A 20,395-nucleotide genomic window follows, 5' to 3' on the forward strand; every position below is an offset into this window, starting at 1 on the left:
AAAGAACAGCATTATTCTCTTTTGAGTCATCTTCCTTTTACAAGCATGGGTAAGGGATGATATACCATCTGTATAGCATCACAAGAATCAAATATAATATACATTTGACTTAATTGTATTACAGATAATTACATTAAATCATTATGAATTCAAGTAAATTGATCTGCAAAAGTTCATTACCTATGCTGTAACAATGTCAAAATGAAAGTGTAACTGTGGTGATTTTTAAACCAAAGACCCAAATGGTCACATGACCACTTGTGATTGGTGGAGTAGGCTCGTTAGTTAAAGGATGTATCGTAGTAGTGCTAGGATTAGCTGAAGAGACTTCCTAAACGTTCTGTCTAGAATATGCTTGGTTTATTAAATTAAATTAGGGATGGGGAAGAGGTCACAGAGAATCAGCTAAATTATATGCATAATTTCAAATCTATGAATTTTTTTAACTTAACAGTTTACAATATTGTTAATATTTTACTAGGCCTATCTGAAAAACTTGTTACAGCTAATAGTAAGTGTAATACTCTATTTTAGTAATTGTGTAGATAATGGCTTTTTATTTGATTTACAGAGCTAGAACAAGAAAAACAACTCGAGCCGCTACAATTGTCCCGGCTATCCTTGTCAGTGAAGCCGGTAACAGCAAAGCTGGTAATTCCTATTATGATACCTATTCTCTGTACAAAAAATGTATCAGATGTTATCCAATATTATGTTGTATCTAGTTGTTATCCTAGACACGAACCATCACATAATGTTCTCGTATGGTTAAAGATTAACTTACACAGAAAATTCTCAAATTATACACTTAAAATGCCCACGTTACTCTTTTGGAGAAAAAGTCAACTATGTATTACTAACTAATAAATACATTATGTCCTTATTGTATTAAAAATATAAGTTTGTTTGTTAATAGATTTGGAATTGATCAAATTTGGAATATTGATTTATTCATCCTAAGCTATTAATAATGAATAATTCGAGTAAAAATAACATCAGACAATTTTAAATTAATTTATAGTCCTAGGTATGGTGTTTTAAATCAAAACCTTTTATTCACATTCTATGTTGTATCATGTGATATATCCTACTAATATTATCTATTATATTATTAAAGTGATACAAACAAATTTTATGTAAACCGTTGTTAAGGCCATTTACCAAATAAAAATATAGGCATATGGCATATCAAAATTAAGCTTAGAGTGTTTAGATTTGCCGAAAAGTATTGATATGGACGAACTCCCTAACGGCTCTGCCCCACAGGCTGATTTCCAAAAGGCTACGCCTTGCATGCTTAGGAAGTTATTATTTGATTAATTTAGTGAACAACAGCTGGCAATGCAATTGACAATATAGTTTGTTTGTTTACATTTTTGTTTACTTATTTTATTATTTACTTTTATGTTCTTAAAAGAGGCGCGGTGAATGGACAGTGAAGCTATTTATAGCTGTTTGTTACAAGTGAGTAACTAAAGGTGTTCGAAACATGATGCTATGAGATTTTTAAACAATGTTGTTCGTTCCAAGAGGTTGTCACCGATCTTTAACAGATCGCAATTTCATTGAAAAGTATTAAAGTAAAGTATTAAAGATGTCGTGAAAGAGAGCTGCGTGTTCAGGTACAACCTCGGCCAACCTTAGGACGTAAGGTATGAAGGTTCCACTGCTTTTAACGCCCTTTCAGATGACAATTTCTCAAACTTGGGCCCTTTAAATGAAATATAAAGTCAAAGTTGATTAAATTAATTTAATGGCGGTTTCTGTTCACCCGTGAATTCGCGGGTAGAACCTCTTGTATTATATTAAATTGAATATTAGTTGTGGATATGCTAAGACCACGACACAGAGATCTGGGACTTCCTTTTTATTTAGATGTACATCAGGCCAAAAAAAGTATATGTATAGGTTGTCTAAAGTAAATATTAAACATGTATTCCAGAAAAAGATTAGATGTTTGATATTATATTATTACTAGCCCATTTATGCTCTTAAAGCTTCGAAGCGTTGCACAGAGGTTTTCTGGCTATTATGTTGCTGAGGTTTAATCACCAATGAGCTGCCGGGTTTTCTGTTTTCACTCTTGTCCGTGAGATAAGCTGATATCTTACTTGCAACCACTTTAGCATCATTGATGTTGTGGTTATCCAGCGAGTCATAATAGTGAAACCTGTTATTATCCATTATGTACACAATGGTGGACCACTGTCCTCCAAAAAATATTTCCAATTTTACTCTTATCAACAACTACTAATTAAAATAACATACAATTTATATTTCATTGTTGCAGATAACAAGACAACAGACACAAAGAAACAGTATCGCAGAAAACTGTGGGATGCAACCCTCAATAATGAAGAACAGCAATTTGATGATGATGAGGTAGGTGTTTTTATTTGTATTAGAACTCAATGAATTGTGCCATAGCCACCTCTAATACAAGGCCGCGGCGAGCGAAAAGTGGCAACGTTGCATCCGTGTCTTGATGCGCGGTCGTCTTACCATTACAGTGGATGGAGGAGTCGCGTACTCGACGTACATAATCACGTTTCTAATACCCTTAATCATTAGTAATGACATTGAACTTGTTACTACAGCATGTCAGATAGATGTGATGTGCCTGGATGCAAGAATAATTACGAAAGCTCAATTAAAAATTAATAATACATACAGTGTTCTAAGATTCTACGTGATCCGCCGCATAAGCAACAATAGCTTCCTGCTATTCTTCGGTCAAATTAGACATCTTAAAACAATTCTCGTTTTTGTGTGAAACATTTCACGAATATGAACTTAAATTTGTAAAAAAAATGTAAGAATAAGACAATGATTCGTGTAAATATACGTTTTTTTCCGATAACAAAATAGCAAACTGTGTTAGTGCTAAAACAGCAATGCGGAAGTTGGCGCAAAACACGTTCGAAAGTTTGGTATGAAAAGTACGACCTGAACTAACTTACTCATGAATTTTTTCTGGTTGGACTGGTGGACACCTTGCCATTACCGCGGGAGTTGATGATGATGACTACATGGCCGCGGAAGATAATCAGAATGTTGTCACCATTGCGGAAGACAAGAGGATGATAATGTCAACACGACCACAGGAGATGATTAGAATTTTGCCGTGATAGCGGAAGTCGATGATTGCTTACAAGGAGTATAAAGATAAAATTAACATTAATTTTTAGGGACAATTTTGTATAATAAAAAAATAAAAAATAAATTTCTCTTTGGGGAAGGTTTTTGACAAGACCCAGGGTTACTATCGGGTCCGATTCTACGCATCGGTGATACGCCAGAACCTTCCCTAGGGGAACCCATGGACTCTCGCTTCCTCTTTCTCCTTTGTCTGTTGGGAATCCACGTGCCCTCCGCCACTTTCCTCTCTCTAACAGACATTCTATACTCAGTTCTGGTCATAACTGTAGAAACAATCTCAGAGTCAGACGATTCGCCCGCCAGAGACGGTGAATCGCCAGCATTGCTGGTGTCTAGTGGCGTGTGGTACATACTGAATTCAAGTACAATTTTCGGTGCCCAGGTTGGCTGGATAGTGGATACCCAGATAGCCTGTTTATGTTTATAAAACAACACCTCTATCACACTTCCCACCTTTTTTCCAATAAGAGAAAATTAGCAGTAAGCATGTGCAAGCACCTAGTGATCAAGCTAATACAGATCATCCAAAAATGAACCTTTGATTTGAATTGAAAACAGGACTATAAACTTTAATCCGGATTTGGCTGCCCTTGAATTGGCAGATACAAAATTGTCCCTAAAAATTACTGTTAATTTTATCTTTATACTCCTTGTAAGCCATTAAAACTTGACATCAAAACTTTCTTTTGAATTTGAATAATCATAAGCCTACTTATTATGACAAATTATAAATATGATAAAGACAAACCCAATTTATAAACTCATTAAAAAATATGTGAAGTAGGTCAATTATTTTGGTTGGTCACAGCATCATTCGCACTAAAATGTAAAAAAGAATTTGAGTTAGTCAAAGGTTATATAGTAACAAAAAAAATCGGCAACAAACATTCAAACTTCTTCGCTGAGCTCTTAATTAGAAAACTACCTCTATGTGGGTTATTTGCAGGTGGGCTACTTTTGAAATGAATTAAATTAAATACTGCTTTATTTACACATTTTTTGTACAAGTTTTACAACATTTCCATATTACAGAAAGGTCCATGTTTCACACAACAGGCTCACATTTTTTTCAACAGACTAGCAACAGGTGGGCTACTTTTCTACACTGAAACGTTAGCCACAGACTATAGAGTTATTATTGACTATTGGATACTGAAGGTTTAATTTATTGATACTGTTGTATTAACTAATAGTCAAAGGTTATAGTTTGTGCGTTAACATTCCAGCCCGCCTTTCCTCCAAAAGTTGTCAACCCTTGAGTAAAAAGGGTTGGAGCCCCTGGGTCTATAATATTAAATTCAAATTATGTAAAATTTCTACAACAATACTGTGATGGTTATAAATGTTTATAGTGTGTTATTAAAAGTAAAAGTATTGTAGACAAACCAGCTATACCTTAATTTAATACTCTGTGTATTTAAAGATAATTACAACAGAAGGGATTATGATGAATGAGATACTCCTTCCTGAGTACTGTATAGTGCAGTTGGTTGTAAGCTCGTAGCTGACTGTGTTGGCTGCTAGGCTACTGCATTTTGTGTTTTTCACTTTTACCTGCAAATTGATTGTGTCCCTGTCTCTTATCATAAATATATTTAAAAGACATTAGGTTTAATGAGTACCTAGGTTTGCTGCGACAAGGAAACTTATATAGTGTATTTTTTTGTAAAATATTAATTGCTTAGTATAAAATAAATAAATTTGTCAAGTTTGGTCAAAATATATCCATAAACAAGCAAACTACAACATTTTACAATATTCTCCATAAGAATAACATGGGAATTTTAAATTTACAATTTTTTGAACTTTCTCCGTTACCAATCACCGTACAAAAACACTTCGATATTACTAAATTATTTGTTTTTTTTTAAGCTCTTTAAAAAAGTCTAGAGAGAAATTGGGAATTTTTTTGTTTTGAGGGCCAAAAATGAGAAAAACCATTTTTCACCCCATGGTCCGATCATGCTGGTTCGCGAACTCATTCAAGTTTAAACCGCCTTACACCTTTAAACCAAATTTAATCAAAATCGGACACAAAATTACTTAAGTTATCGCGTTCACGGATGTATATATATATAAATCTTTCCCTATAGGGAAATTTGCTAAAAGGAACAAGAGAATATAATGAGATATTTTATTGTTTTTATTCCTTTGATATTTTAATTTAGGTGTTCACGTAATTCTTTATATTATATTCCTTTGATTTTATATTATTAATACAACTCTTGCTTACATGCTGTTGTCTGTTCACATTGTGTGGTAACCACGTAAATCCATTGTGCAATCTAGCTTGTCTCATTAGTTTTACTTGAGAAAAACTAATTTTTGACTAAGATAGTGAATTGAAAGTAATTAATTATTGTAGGCTGCTCCAAACCGATGGTGGTAGTACGGCCAGAACCGTACCGTACCGACTTTTTAGGTGCATCCCCTAGTTTTCTTTCATGATAATTTACACTGTTTAGACCCCAATATCTGACCACTTTCAACATTGTAAACTACAGTATTTGGATATACTGTACCTACATTTGATTGAATCTCCATCTAATCTGCTCCTGCATTTTATCTGATTGTTAGACCTCTCATCCCTCCAGTATTTTTCATATATATACATACTGTCTTATCACTGTCTTATCTATCAACAAATTTTCCCCTGTCCTTCACTTTAAAAGATATTGTAAGTTCTACTGTAACTTTTTGCTTTTCTTTTTACAGAGGTTGACAATACCAGAAGATTCACCTCATACCTACTACAAACGAACCCTCCGAACCCGCAACAAATAATGTAGACTGTTAAAAAGACTTATTCTTATTACTTGTTGTGTGCTTGATTCAAACTTTATATGTGTATTTTATAGTTTTATAATTGTACATTTTTAAATTTAAATATTATGCTCTAAAGAGTTGACTGCATTTTATTCTATAAAACTTGTTTTGTTATAACTATTTACTCCAATAAGTCCAAAAGTTTTGTTTATTCGCAGATGTAATTATGTATGTAGTATTAAGTATTTAAACATTTAAAATCATATTTGACAAAAATGTACACAGTATTTTACCTGCTAAGTAGACATAATAAACGTGATTTCTTTCCAATTTCAAAGCAGTTTTTGGGGAAGAAGATTTTACCACGACAGACCAACGCAAAGTTACTTTAAATTAAAGTAATTTGTTAACTAATTGTTAAGCCTATTGATCTGTGAATTGTGACACGTGGTCAGGTGTTTCCTCAATCTCTTCTTATCAGTTAATTCCATTACCTGTGTTTTCTTCACTCAGCTTTAGTTAAAATTTTGTAAAATAAAAACACGGAGGGACTGTAAAACCTTGATAGCAAGTCTCTCATAGGGATTATCAAACAGTACTTGTTATCAAGGTTAACTTCTTAACTTCTACCACTTTTGCAATGACATGTTGACAAAATTAAGGGTATATTTACACTTAAGGGTGACTTGCTACTAAGGGGCTTGTAATTGAAGTTCCACTAATAGCGTAGAGGTAAAGAGGCCTAAATGGCTTTATAATTTAGGTCAATAATATAAATAAGATTACTTACTGCCGTGGCTCCACAAATCTCAGTTGATTCTTCGCCTCGTTTACCAGCCTCTTCCACCCTTCTCTATCTTCAGCCAAGTTGACATTTGCACCCATTGTCCTGATGTCGTTCAATACTTGGTCAGTCCATCTCAATTTCGGCCTTCCCAATGGACGTTTACCTCCAGGTGTGGCTCTCCAAACTTCATACAGTCTTGTTCCTTTCTCTCTTCTTAGCACATGCCCTATCCAACGTAACCTTCTTCCTTTAACTATTGCAACAATATCTGGATCGGTGTATAGTGATCTTAACTCTCTATTTTTCCTTATTCTCCACATTTGTCCCTCCTGCACTGGACCAAAAATTTTTCTTAGGACTTTATTTTCAAACACCATGAGTCGGTTTTCATTTTTCTTGGACAATACCCATGTTTCACTACCATATAACAAAATAGGTTGAATTTTTTTTCTTATATAATTGTATTTTGGTTCTGTGAGATAATACTTTAGATGAGATCAACTTCTTGCAGGCTCCCCAACACTTATTAGCATTTGATAACTTAGTTAGTATGTCTTCATCTTCTGAGTTTCTACTATTTACAGTTACTCCTAAATATTTTAAACTTTCTGTACAATTTATAGTTAAGTTCTTTATCTGTATGTTTCTGTTTCTATTGTTTGCTTGTCTTCCAAAGTTAATGATTTTAGTTTTTTTCTACATTTACTTGCAATTCTATTTTGTTTGCTTCTGTGATAAGTACTTCTGCCAAACTTACCAAGTTTCCAACAGTTTCAGTTTCTGACAAAATGACCACATCATCATCAAATGCCAATATGTTTAGATCTACTCCAAGCTTAACACCCAATCCAAGTTCTTTTGTTTTCTGCAGGGCTTCTTCCAGTGCTAAGTTGAATTTTAAACAACTTTTCCACAAGCTGATTCTGTCTATGCTGTCGTATGCTTTTTTTAAATCTATAAATATTGCACTAACATTCTTGTTGAACTCCCAATATTTTGAAACTGCCTGCTTTAGAAGAAATTAAATAAATAAATAAGATTAAATCAATCTAAATTAAACATAATGATGACATTTAGTTCTGCCATACAATGTACTGTATATCAGTTATTGTATCATGGGCCTGCATTGTCTACAATGACAATCTTTTCACTTTGCCTGTATACTTTTACATTTAGATACCTCTTTCTCTTCATTTGTAATTTGTTATACAGTTTTGTACTCTTGTAATAAATTTAGTATCTTTTGTTTAATGGTGATGAGTGTTTTATTTTTAGTGCCTAGATATAGACCTGTTACTACTTCAACCATGCCGTTGGTTTGTAATATTGGTAAGGTGGTAGTGTTGTAGCCCAAGACAGCAGTCCCCAAACCTTTCAGTCTGGCAACCGCCCTTCATCATGGATTAGTTTTCACGACCCACCTAATATTAATTAATATTAATTATTAACATTTTATATAGGCCTAATTACATATAAAGAGTCCACTGAGAAATCTTATATATTAAAAATATTTGGGTTTTCTTTTCCGAGTTCGTTTGGCTGTTCTACCCGACCGATTTTCATGATTGAGGTCTCAAATTGAAGGTATGCACACACAGATTTGCCATCAAGCATCGGCATGTTTTTATCTATAATCCCATTCGGCTTATACGTAAACGAAATTTGCTCCCCATGTATTTCTTATGGGAGTTAAATTTGGTTTTTCTTTGCCGAGTTCGAATGGCTCTTCTATCCAACCGATTTTCGTGATTGAAGTCTCAAATTTAAGGTATGCACGCACAGATATGCCATCAAGCATTGGAATATATTTATATATAATCCCACTTGGCTTATAGGTAAACGAAATTTGCTCCCCATGTATTTCTTATGGGAGTTAAATTTGGGTTTACTTTGCCGAGTTCGATTTGTTCTTCTACCCGACCGATTTTCACGATTGAGGTCTCAAATTGAAGGTATGCACGCACAGATTTGCCATCAAGCATCGGCATATATTTATCTATGATCCCACTTGGCTTATACGTAAATGAAATTTGCTCCCCATGTATTTCTTATGGGAGTTAAATTTGGTTTCTCTTTTCCGAGTTCGATTGGCTTTTCTACCAGACCGATTTTCATGATTGAGGTCTCAAATTGAAGGTATGCATGCACAGATTTGCCATCAAGCATCGGCATTTATTAATCTATAATCCCACTCGGCTTATACGTAAACGAAATTTGCTCCCCATGTATTTCTTATGGGAGTTAAATTTGGTTTCTCTTTTCCGAGTTCGATGCGCTCTTCTACCCGACCGATTTTCTTGATTGAGGTCTCAAATTGAAGGTATGCACGCACGGATTTGCCATCATGTATCGGCATTTATTTATCTATAATCCCACTCGGCATATACGTAAACGAAATTTGCTCCCCATGTATTTCTTATGGGAGTTAAATTTGGTTTCTCTTTTCCGAGTGCGATTGGCTCTTCTACCTGACCGATTTTCATGATTGAGGTCTCAAATTGAAGGTATGCACGCACAGATTTGCCATCAGGTATCGGCATATATATACCTACTGCATTTCTCGACCAAAAAACATAATTTGATTCTTTTTAGAAGTCTTACTTCAATTTAAGATACCAGTTATATAATTATATAATCCTATATATTTTGGTCCAAGATCCTTCAGTGACATACCTGCTTACATTTAGGCTATTATTTTTTCAAATCGGACGAGTTTCAAGCAAACACGCAAGGTGAACAACAAATATTAAATTTATTTTTCATAAGGTATTTTATATGATTAAAAATCAATAGCTCCAGTATTGTTAAGGTCTTTTATATGATTTAGACTCAAAATAATTAGTAAATTATAGGCTTTAATCTGAGATATTGATCGTTTGAATCAGTTAAGCTCAAGATACTGTATTGCTCAATCAAAAATCAGGAATTTGATATTTTCTCGGATATTATATTTATTTTAACGCTGCGGAGCAGCATGGGTCCTCTAGTACATATTAAATGAAAATCTTTAAGTTGGTGTAATTGAAGCCACAATGACATTTAGTCCAAAACACTTATATTTCAGAAATGTTAAATCATTCAGACTTCTGAAGCAGAACTTAACTCTTTGAGACCAAATAATTATGTTGACCACAGTAGGATTTTTCCACTCAAAAGACGATTTCTGTTCTTGTTCTTCTTTGTTCAATATTCCTAAGTGGATGATCTCTTCTCACTAAAATAAAATGTTAAAATCTAATCAGATTTTGGATTTTACGATGAGTTTTCTCATTTTATAACAAACATAGATTGTGCTTTTATTGTAAAGCCACCCTGACTGTTAACCATAATCAAGGCACCATCGTAATAATCTCTGATGATTTCAGCAACGTGATCAAATCCGGTGTTCGCGGCAACACCATGACCATATCTCAAGGATCTTAGCAATATTATGATCGTTTTAACAATGGCTTGTGCTGATAGTGACAATACTGAGGATTTTTGTATAGCAATACTTTGCAGACTGTTCCACTATCTCAATATTGGAACGAGTACACAACTATAACAAATCTAAATTCTACTCAAACCCCACCTGAAATTTGGTAATAGTATCTTAATCTTTAAAAATTGTGTTTTTCCAAATTTAAGTTTCCAACCATCTAAACATCTAGGCATACAATTAAATAACTTACGTCATCAATCCATAAATTGCTGTGGAGTACGCGTTTCAACCATCAGGTCATCCTCAGCTCCACTGTCACTAGGTTGAATCTGTTTCTATGTTGCTTTGATTTTGTAGCAACAGCGTCGATATATTAAATAAATAGTCCAAACACATTTTACATTCATCACACATACACAACACGTACGAAACATTTAGATAACAATAATACTGATTATAACACCGTGCGCACGGCTGGACGGGCTCAGGTTTGCGGCTACACTCATCACATAAAAACACACATAACATATCTAGGCATATGTTAAATCCAAAACTGAAACTATGGCTTTGACATATAATCTTCCTTTCAAAATTATCTTTATTTCAACAGAAGAATGAAAATCTGTCACTTGGTTGATTCAGAATCTAACAAATTGCATAGAACGTGCAGCCAAACATATTTCTTTGTAAACTACCCTGTGGTCTATATTATGGCATAGTTTCACAATATGACTGAGCACTAAGAACTGATTTGTAATGTATAAGTATACAAAAGGAACAAATTTTCTTGGACCATGATAAATGAATTTTCTAGGTAAACTAATTTCCATGTGAGTGAATAAGTCCATGAAGTGTACGGGTATCTATTAAGAAAAATCCACCAATATAACTGTAAGAAACTGTTTTATTAACAACTATAATTGGCACCAAAAAATTAAAAATGTTTCAAAATGACTAGTCTCTGCCACATTTGTTATTCGTGTAATTAGATATACCACAAATTTAGAAACACAATTAATGACATATCACGCTTATTTTTCTTCTATTATGAACTATGGATTAATTGTTTGGGGATCTTCCTGTCGGGCTAAAAAATATTTGCTCTTCAAAAAAGAGCTATCAGACTGATCGCAAGAGTTCCTAAGACTGCACACTGTAAAGACTTTTTTATATGATTTAAAATTTTAACCTTATACAGTTCATATATTTATCAACTCGCTTTAATGGTGAAGGGTGATATAGGATTATTCATGGAAAGCCAACAAAACCATTCTCATAACACGAGATTTAAAAATTTAATCAAACCGGTTCAACATAGGCTTCAATTGTTCCACCTCTCCCCTCAATATATGGGACCACAAATTTACAACAAATTACCCACATTCATTAAAAACACAGAGTCTGTAGCTAGCTTTAAAAAAACTTTGAAAAAATGGTTATTGGAGAAGGCTTTTTACAAAGTTGATGAACTCTTATCAGAGCAAAAATAGAATTTAATTTTCTCATTTTTAATTTTAGTCTACTGTTAGTAATAATTAAGACTTATGGACAAATCACCTGTCAATTAACTTGAGTAATGTGATGCTTGATAATAAACCAAATAAAACCTACACAATACTATAAACTAGATTATTCAAATCATTGTTAAAATACAAGTTTATATACATATTAATATAAGTGATAGTTATATAAATCTTGTATGTGCTAATATATTGTATTCTTTTTACAACGTAATATCACAAATTAGTTATCCCAACCCTCTAACAAAGTAAAACTCTCATTTCACTTTTCAAAGATAATACCATTATCAAAGCCATACCATTATGTAATTAAAAAATAAAACATTGTTTAGCACTTGAATAGCGCATTAAAAAAATATGTATGTTAAAGAAACATAGTATGAAAATGTTTACCTTAAAGCTTGTTCCAGTGATGTGAACACGATTATCAAAGCTTTAAAGATGCCACAGACAAAAAAAAGACATTTTAAATGTTTAACCATGAACATGTTTTATATTATTATGTTTATTACAAAGAACTGTAGTATCTTGCTATATTAAGTATCAACTGAAAAGTAGCAACCTCTTCAAGGGACACCCAGTTTTTTTTTAACTTTTTAACAAATCATTTTATCTTCTTTAAACAGAAAAGTTAAATGTTTTTTACTATGTTGTCAATTTTAAAAATCACTTAATCAATCCATCGAACACAAATAACACAGTATACCGCCAAGAATAGCATTTAGTTTACTCTGCCTACAAAAAAATATTTTTGCTGAACAAGTCTCCAAGACTGTTCATCTTTTCATAAAAAGACATTTTCTTGTTTATCAAACTTTTGCATACACATGGGACAGATCTCTTTAACCCTCTTAGCACATTCGTTACACAAGCACACATGTTTGCATGGTAGAAGACATATTCTCCTTTGATTCTCCTTGCATATAACACAAGCAAATTCCAGTGGAATATCTATCTTCTTCTCTGTTTTCATATCCACAGTAGATGTTGGTTGGGGTTGACTCTGCTTGGGAGTGGGAGGAACCCAATAACTAGAAGTTGGTGAAGGATCAGAGGATTGCTTAGCTGGCAGCGTTGATGAACTTTGAAAGCTGTTCCACAATTTTTGGCCAAGAAACCCAACTAGAGCCACACCAGCACCTGCCAGTACAGCACTGGAAAAACATTGAATGCTGTAAATTGGATAAAGCATATAAATTACTAAATACCCCGGCCGCAGCAAACCTGCAGACTAAGCAAATTTCCATTTGCTTGTTTGTTTTCTGTGAGTTTAAAAAATTAATAGCATTAGTTTAAGCTTTTATAGGGAGCTGGCTGTGTAACTAAGGCTTTGGACAGTGTCTCACATTCTTTACTTATTAATAAATTGGCATAACTAAAAATCAAAGAACCTTTCCTGGCTAAAAAGCTCCTTAGATTGTTCTTTGCTAATGACGCACAAGATTGATTGATTCTGTCGGGGCGGACCTCGTCCTTTTGCACGTCAGCTACTGATGAGCTTTTTGTGCTAAGTGTGTCATCAGTATGTCAGCAGGTATACAAATATATGATGTATATAATTATATAATACTAGCAGAGGACGTCCTTCGTACAGGGTTGGCGTATAAATATAAAATGCTTGTTGCAGTTTTACTCGTGTTTTGCGTTTGCAATGGGAGAGAAGAAAATTTGTTCTTTTAATTTACGGTATACTATGGTACAGCGCATCTACCATAGCCATAATGTTCTACCACTGCACTTAATCAATAGAAAAAAGTACAGTTCTCATTGTGTATAACAGCTTTTTGTTGCTGCTTGGTTCAAATTAGCTGTTGTAATACATGCAAAAAATTAATAGTGCTGCACCCTGTTGGAAAACCTTATAAACTTTAAATGCTATCGATTATCATAGAACCAACTTGTTCACTGAAACAGCTGTTAAGATTAATTAATTCCTTTTAAATATGAATACTCATAATAGGCCGGGTACCAAATGGGTTAAGTATGCACTGAAAGTCTGACAAAGTTTGACTTTTGATTATTGTTGGGGATATCTAGTAGATTAAAAAATCGATGATGTCGAATTTCTAGGGTGGTCACAACTCGTGGAGAGGGGGGACGAAGTTGCGCGCGTGAGTGGTTTACGTTTCCGCGTCTAACTCTCAAACGGTTAATGGTTAATGAAAGGTGGTTTAACCATCTATCTACGCCTAAATATAATTTCCTTCAAAACGGTTATTACAAACTTTCTTCTATTTCTTATACTTTAGGCCTCAATCAATAATTCTTGCAAAAAATAAAATTTAAAACTACTTTAAAATGAAATATAGGAAATATTGTACGTGTTTAAGACATGTTACTTCATATGAAATGAAATGAAAATTGTCTTTATTTAAGAGGCGAAGTTAGGACTTGCAAGTCCTCTCTACCACTTAACCTCTAAAACATGAATAAATAAAAACTTATTCACTTATATAAGTAAATTTAAATAATCTAAAGTAATACATTAAATTTGTAAACATGAAAAAATAAGTTAAGTAATCCTAAAAAAATCCCATTCACACAAGCCGCCAACAACCCCTCACACCAGCGCCAGAGACTCAAAACTTATTCACTTATATAAGTAAATTTAAATAATCTAAAGTAATACATTAAATTTGTAAACATGAAAAAATAAGTTAAGTAATCCTAAAAAAATCCCATTCACACAAGCCCCCAACAACCCCTCACACCAGCGCCAGAGACTCGCTCAAGCCTGCTGCTCAATATAATAGATTTAATCTCTGCCCCAAACCTTGCATGGTTACCTATGGATTTGATATGGTCAGGAAGAGAATTCCACAATCGAATTGCAGATACCAAGAAGGATTTGTTAAAAACTGTTGACCGGTGAATTGGTGTAGATAAAAGGTGAGAGCCTCTACGAGTAGCACGGGTGCTGATGTCAAAAATAAAATGGAAGTTGTCTGATAAATAATTGGGAATTTTACTATTGATAATGGAGTGTAGAAGACGGAGGGTGTGAAATTCCCGAAGTTCATTTAACTTCATCAATGAAAGCAGGTGATCATATCTGTTAACTGTTACTTCATTTTCATAACTGTACAACAACACCAAGTTTAAGGAAATCTGTGCACAAAAAAAACAGAGCCACATTTAATTCTAAAAGAGTAGACACGCAAAATTTGTAGAAGTAGGCCTATCGAGACGCGCCATAGATAGCAAGTAGCCCAGTCAATATAGGTTTTATGTTTGAAGTAATTCTGGGAAAGCTGGATTTTTCTATGCTGTTAGACCATGTTGAGATGATCATTTTCCCAAAAGTCCCCACTCCTCCCCCTTGTGCTTTCCTCTAACCCCCCTTTTTAGATAAATTTACAGTCTCTTAGAAATTAAGCTATGTTTTTAAAACGGGTAAGGATAACAAAGCAATCTTTTGTTAATCCTTTTTGCAATAAGATTTTCTACAAAAAGTGTATTTACCATGTTAGCCTAAATATTCATAGTTTCAACAAAAAATAACTTAAATAAGGGATAAATTATGTGTTAGATTACCGATACAGTTTATTTTATTAGGAGATAGAGTTAACTTCTTCTGGGTCAATCCCCTTTATTTTTTAAAGATGTTTTTAGGGATGGCTACGAATTTAAAAAATATGTCCGCTATTTTCCAATATGCCTGACAACTTTGTTATTTCTTATGGAATATGCTGTATTAGTTTTTATTCTTGAAATTTTTTTTCTAAAGCTATTCCTTTAGGAGTTATAGCATGTTATATCTAAACAAAAAGGCTTGTGGTGTACATTCGGCATCCTGGAGCTCACAGCCATTTCTTCTTAGTAACACGATGTAACTCCTAAACAAGTAGCCTTAGAGAAAAATGTCAATAATAAATAAGGTTTTTAAATTGTCAGCCATATTGGAAAATGGCGAACATATTTTTAAAATTCGAAACCACTCCAAAAAACATCTTTAAGAAATAAAGGGGAGTGCCCCATAGCAAGTTAACTCTATATCTCATAGTACAAAATTTAGCTATTGGTTGACTTTAGGTGAGACCAACGAGCACATAATATAAATAGAGGGGCTATACCACCCTGCTTAGTGTCGCCAGTTCCGCCATATTGAATTGGTCAAGGGGCTCGAATTGGGTCGCGGCAGTGAACAACTTTTAATTGAACACGCACAGAATACACCGTGATTTAAGTGCCTTAGAGTGCACATAAAATTTTCAAATTTTGCACAGTTGAAGGTTAGGTCCTTCTTCCATGAACAGTACTATTTTAATTTTATCCGAAGTATTAATTTTTTAATTAATCAACGATAACTAATGTAATGTTTTTAAAATTATAGATTTTGACATCAAAAAGTTACTCTGTGAGGAAATTTTTTATTTTTTGGTCAGGTGAGTTTTAAGTTTTATGAACGTCAAGATCATTAAATGAGGTAATTTTCTCACTTGAAACATTTTTTTGTGGGAGCTTTAGTTTAGGAGTTAGGGCGAGCTAAATAACGGTAAATACTTACTCATTTCTGCCGCCGCGCGGGGCCCGTGTGGGTCTCGATCGGGCATCACTGGATATTTCTAACATGGCAACTTGAAAGTAGGATTGTTACTACATTGTAAACACTGCTATACTTAATATTAGCAAAACTATGTTAGTAATGAACATACAGTATTTCATGTGATGTTATAAACATCCAATAAATACTCAAAGCTTGAAACTATTTCAAAGTAGTGCGTAATTTGTCTGTTATACATTTCATATAAATTTCTAAAAGCTTATTCATATATTATAAATCATTTTAGATAAACTACCAAGTTAAACCACGAATTAAGGAAAGAACTTATATGGGAAGTGTTAATAATTATATTCTGGTTGTAGTTTTGCAATAGTTTATTATACACAGATAGAATTCTTTATTAATCTTCACTGACCAAGAAAGGTGATTGTTTTATTGAGATGGCTTCTGATTCTGCTTGTGTGGATTTGATCATTGAATTCATTGCTAAAATGATGTAATCTTGCAGTAAAATATTTCTTGCATATACATAGTAGTAAATTGTGGTGGTTTTGGTCGGCTTCTTGTTGAAAACAATGGTCTCCAGAAAAAAGTAGTATCCCTATAAACTGTGCCATAACAGTAGTGGTCATTTTCTGTAGTATATTTATGTCGTTGGGAATATTCCTGCCGTCTATATTTATTTTATTCCTAAAAACTGACTCACAAAGTCTGCACACTTTTATGACTGCATCTGACGGTTCAATTAGTCCACCTCTATTCTTAACAGAAATCAAGGTATTCACAGAGGATGGCGACGTTTTGACTAAAAGGTCACGACAGTCATTGCAAATTATTTGTTTTCTGATAGATCGTGCAACAAAGCCTATCAGTATTACTTGGACAATATTACTTGGAAAGAGTCAGATCCTTTATTACGATCATTAAACACGTACAGTAAAATATATCTTGTCATGCAACACGCAATAAAATAGAATGGCCAAAAACAATACATGAAAAAATATTCATATCCCTGTTACATTTTTATTAAAATAGACACTAGCCTATGCAGAAGAAGACGTTATAAATAAAAATATTAAAAACAAGGGACAGATACTGAGGTGTTAAGTAAAATTAGATTAAGCAGTAATGTAAGCAGTTAATGTAGTAGATGTTTTGATTTAAGTAAATTGTAACAGTGTTACTATTTTACCAAAATATAGTATAGAGTTGTTACATGTATAACAGATAGCTTATTCGTGTTTATTAATAACAACTAGAAGTATTTTTCACTTTCTCATTCCAGTTTCCATCAAGATTACAGTTTCCTCTGGTATAAGACATTTTTGAATTGACAGATTAAGAGGAAACACAAACGAATATTTTAGTTATTAGATCAAAATTAATTAACTATTATTCCTGCTAATATTAATGCTTACCTGTGAAAAGTAACATTGTTAGTTTTTCCTCTATTATTGCATCCGTAGGCAGCACAAGTTTGCGGCATTATTACTTTATCCTAACCTAAATAATTCACTGTTGAAACTAAGCTAAATAACTAAATAAAATGAAGTCAATACAAAATATGTTAAATATCACCATTCAACTCTACAGATTACACCTTACTACGGTTATAATTGTAAAAAATACAAGATTTACAACAAATACTGTATGTCTGTATGTGCGTTTATACGACGTGCGTCTATACAGTACAGTGGACTGTCGGATGCACCACCGCGGCACCGCGTAGTTCGACGCTCGCTAGTGTGGTGATTCATGCTTTCGACCGCCATCTTGGCTGGGTCGGGGCGCTCTGGACTGGCGACACTCCTGTGTACAACGCTTTAGCAGCGTGTCCTCTCTATTTATATTATGTGCTCGTTGGGTGAGACACCCTGTGTAATAAAATGAGGCCCTGACATTCAAAAGCAAATGCACAATATTCATTCATATGTATTCACAACAGTCCGTATATGTACTAAATGAACTACAGAACGTTAAATATTATCTAGATAAAGCGACATATTCAAATACAACAACCATGGTAATTGATATGTAAATTGTTTTCATCGTTGCGGCGCACAAAAAAGCCAGAGTTCTGTAAAATCTATTTATTGTACTATCTACATTAAGCACTACAGTAGACTCCCTCTTATCCGGACACCTTTTAACGGGACATCGGTTTAACTGGACTACACTCGGTGGAAATTGGCTTACCCATGTTGTTGACAAGCTAGTGGGGGAAAGTATGTCAGATTGCTGATACTTTTTATTTTATTTACCATTTACCCTTACTGTGTCTGAGACCCTATTGTTCCATTCTAAACCTAAATAAAAACTAGTTAATCTTATAAATACTAATACTTATATGTATGTTCAAATATTAAACTTACGTTCCAACTCCAAGACCTCCACTGCTATTTTCATTTTTCCCTGAAAAAATATATTCGGGGCGTAAGAAGTAAGTATGAAACTTTCTACTCATATTTTCTTATATCTATGAGGCTAAACATTCCCTGCAATACTCTGTGGCTACTAGGAGGTCACGAATTGTGGATTTTTATTGGCATGCACTGTGGATATGATGCTCCCTGGTGTGGATTAACGTCCGCACTAGTGAGTACTACGACTATCCGCAGTACTATCCTGATAATTAGACCAATTCGTTAATTACAAGGAAAAATGTGGTACGGATTCCACTATAAACTGTAGGTCCCTTAGTTGCCATTGTATTGTTGTATGGGCTATTAATTAACAGCTGTGTCTAAGGAATATGTCGGCCTTAGTCACTAACAAGACTACAAGATCGCGCCACTCATCCTTCGGGTTAAAATACGCACATAGTGGCGTCCCCATCTTAAATAATTGAATTGAATTAAATTGTGGAATCTCATTGATTGGTTCTACAAGTGTAAATTTCACCTAAATTCGACTAAATGACATTTCTGTGACCGCGGGAAACGACGATGACGTTTCCGTGACCGCGAGATCAACTATGATGTTTACACTGTCGCGGGAAATATTCATTATTTTGCCGAGATCGTGGACGACGACGATGACGTTTCCGTGACCGCGAGAGACGACGATAATGTAGTCACGGCCGCGGGAAATATTCATGATTTTGCTGAGATCGTGGACGACGACGATGACGTTTCCATGACTGCGGGTAGCAATGATGTCTACACGGCCGGGGAAGATATTAGTGATTTGCCGTGACTGCGAAAGACGACGATGATTATGTCTACACGGCCGCAGATGTTCATAATTTTGCCGCGATCGCGGACGATGACGTTTACGTGACCGCGGGACCAACGATGATGTTTACACTGCCGCGGGAAATTTTCATGATTTTGCCGAGATCGCGGACGACAACGATGACGTTCCCGTGACCACGGGAGTCAATGATGGTGTCTACACGGCCTCGGAACATTTTCGTTATTTTGCCGCGATCGCAGACGACGATGATTACGTTTCCATTATCGCGAGAGACGGCGATAATGTATACATACCGCGGGAGATGTCCAGGATTTTTCTATGATAACGTAAGACTGTTATTACTTTTACGTCACTGTGGGAAGCGACCACACGACCACAGGAAATATTCAGGATTTTGCCGCCGTTGATAATGTGTTCATAAAAAATGAAGATAATATTCAGGATTTTGCTGCCATCGAGTGAGACGATGTTTCCATGGCCTTAATGATAATGAAAATTATTACTTAATAAGGATTATTATTTTTTCAACACTAGCTCACTGGACTTGAAACAAAATTGATGTATATTGTATACTTAAGCTGCAAGTCTTAAATTGATTATAGTTTATGTGGAACCAAACAGATACGCGGGAACCTGGAAAATCTTTGAAAAACCAGGAAAAAACCTGGAAAACCCCGGGAATTTCACTTTAATAAAATAGTATACACCCTGCAAACAGCTGATCGGGCCGCTCTTATCTCTTGCCCATTCATACAGAGAACAATAGGCGAGCGCAACACTAGTGAACTAACAGATCGACTAGCCTTCTTAAAGCAGAACAAACCTTACAGAATATTCGGGATTAAATTGAAAGGCAGTGTTAATTATTTCCTACTTACATAATTATATTCAAATAACAATAAATTATCAGAGGAAATGTATAAACACTGGTATAAATAAATGAGATGTATAAACGGTTAAGTTCGAAGTCAATTAAATTCCAATAAATATCCTATAATTTTACCATACAAACGTAGCACGTTTAACAACAGTACGGACGTTAA

At 34.3% G+C, this 20,395-nt stretch overlaps 2 protein-coding genes across 3 annotated transcripts in view; one reads left to right on the plus strand and one right to left on the minus strand.

The window, feature by feature from the left end:
• Window positions 1–7,967, plus strand: part of LOC128988520 (kinesin-like protein KIF20A) — a 173,931-nt gene extending 165,964 nt beyond the window's left edge. For both annotated transcript variants that reach the window (XM_054409920.1, XM_054409999.1), the window contains 3 exons: window positions 572–651; window positions 2,291–2,382; window positions 5,875–7,967. In XM_054409920.1, the coding sequence (XP_054265895.1) occupies window positions 572–651; window positions 2,291–2,382; window positions 5,875–5,943 (241 nt within the window). In that variant the 3' untranslated portion in view covers window positions 5,944–7,967. The remainder of the gene's footprint in view (window positions 1–571; window positions 652–2,290; window positions 2,383–5,874) is intronic.
• A 3,052-nt stretch (window positions 7,968–11,019) lies between these two features.
• The window catches only part of LOC129005106 (baculoviral IAP repeat-containing protein 7-B-like), a 34,237-nt gene continuing 24,861 nt past the window's right edge, over window positions 11,020–20,395 (minus strand). The window contains exons 3-4 of the mRNA XM_054433914.1: window positions 18,530–18,569; window positions 11,020–12,807 (exon numbers count right to left, since the gene is read on the minus strand). Coding sequence (XP_054289889.1) covers window positions 12,438–12,807; window positions 18,530–18,569 — 410 coding nt within the window. The 3' untranslated portion in view covers window positions 11,020–12,437. The remainder of the gene's footprint in view (window positions 12,808–18,529; window positions 18,570–20,395) is intronic.

Source organism: Macrosteles quadrilineatus, unplaced genomic scaffold (assembly GCF_028750875.1).
Source record: "Macrosteles quadrilineatus isolate MER2022 unplaced genomic scaffold, UCM_ALF_1.0 Scaffold_1__1_contigs__length_201487025, whole genome shotgun sequence".
NCBI lineage: Eukaryota > Metazoa > Arthropoda > Insecta > Hemiptera > Cicadellidae > Macrosteles > Macrosteles quadrilineatus.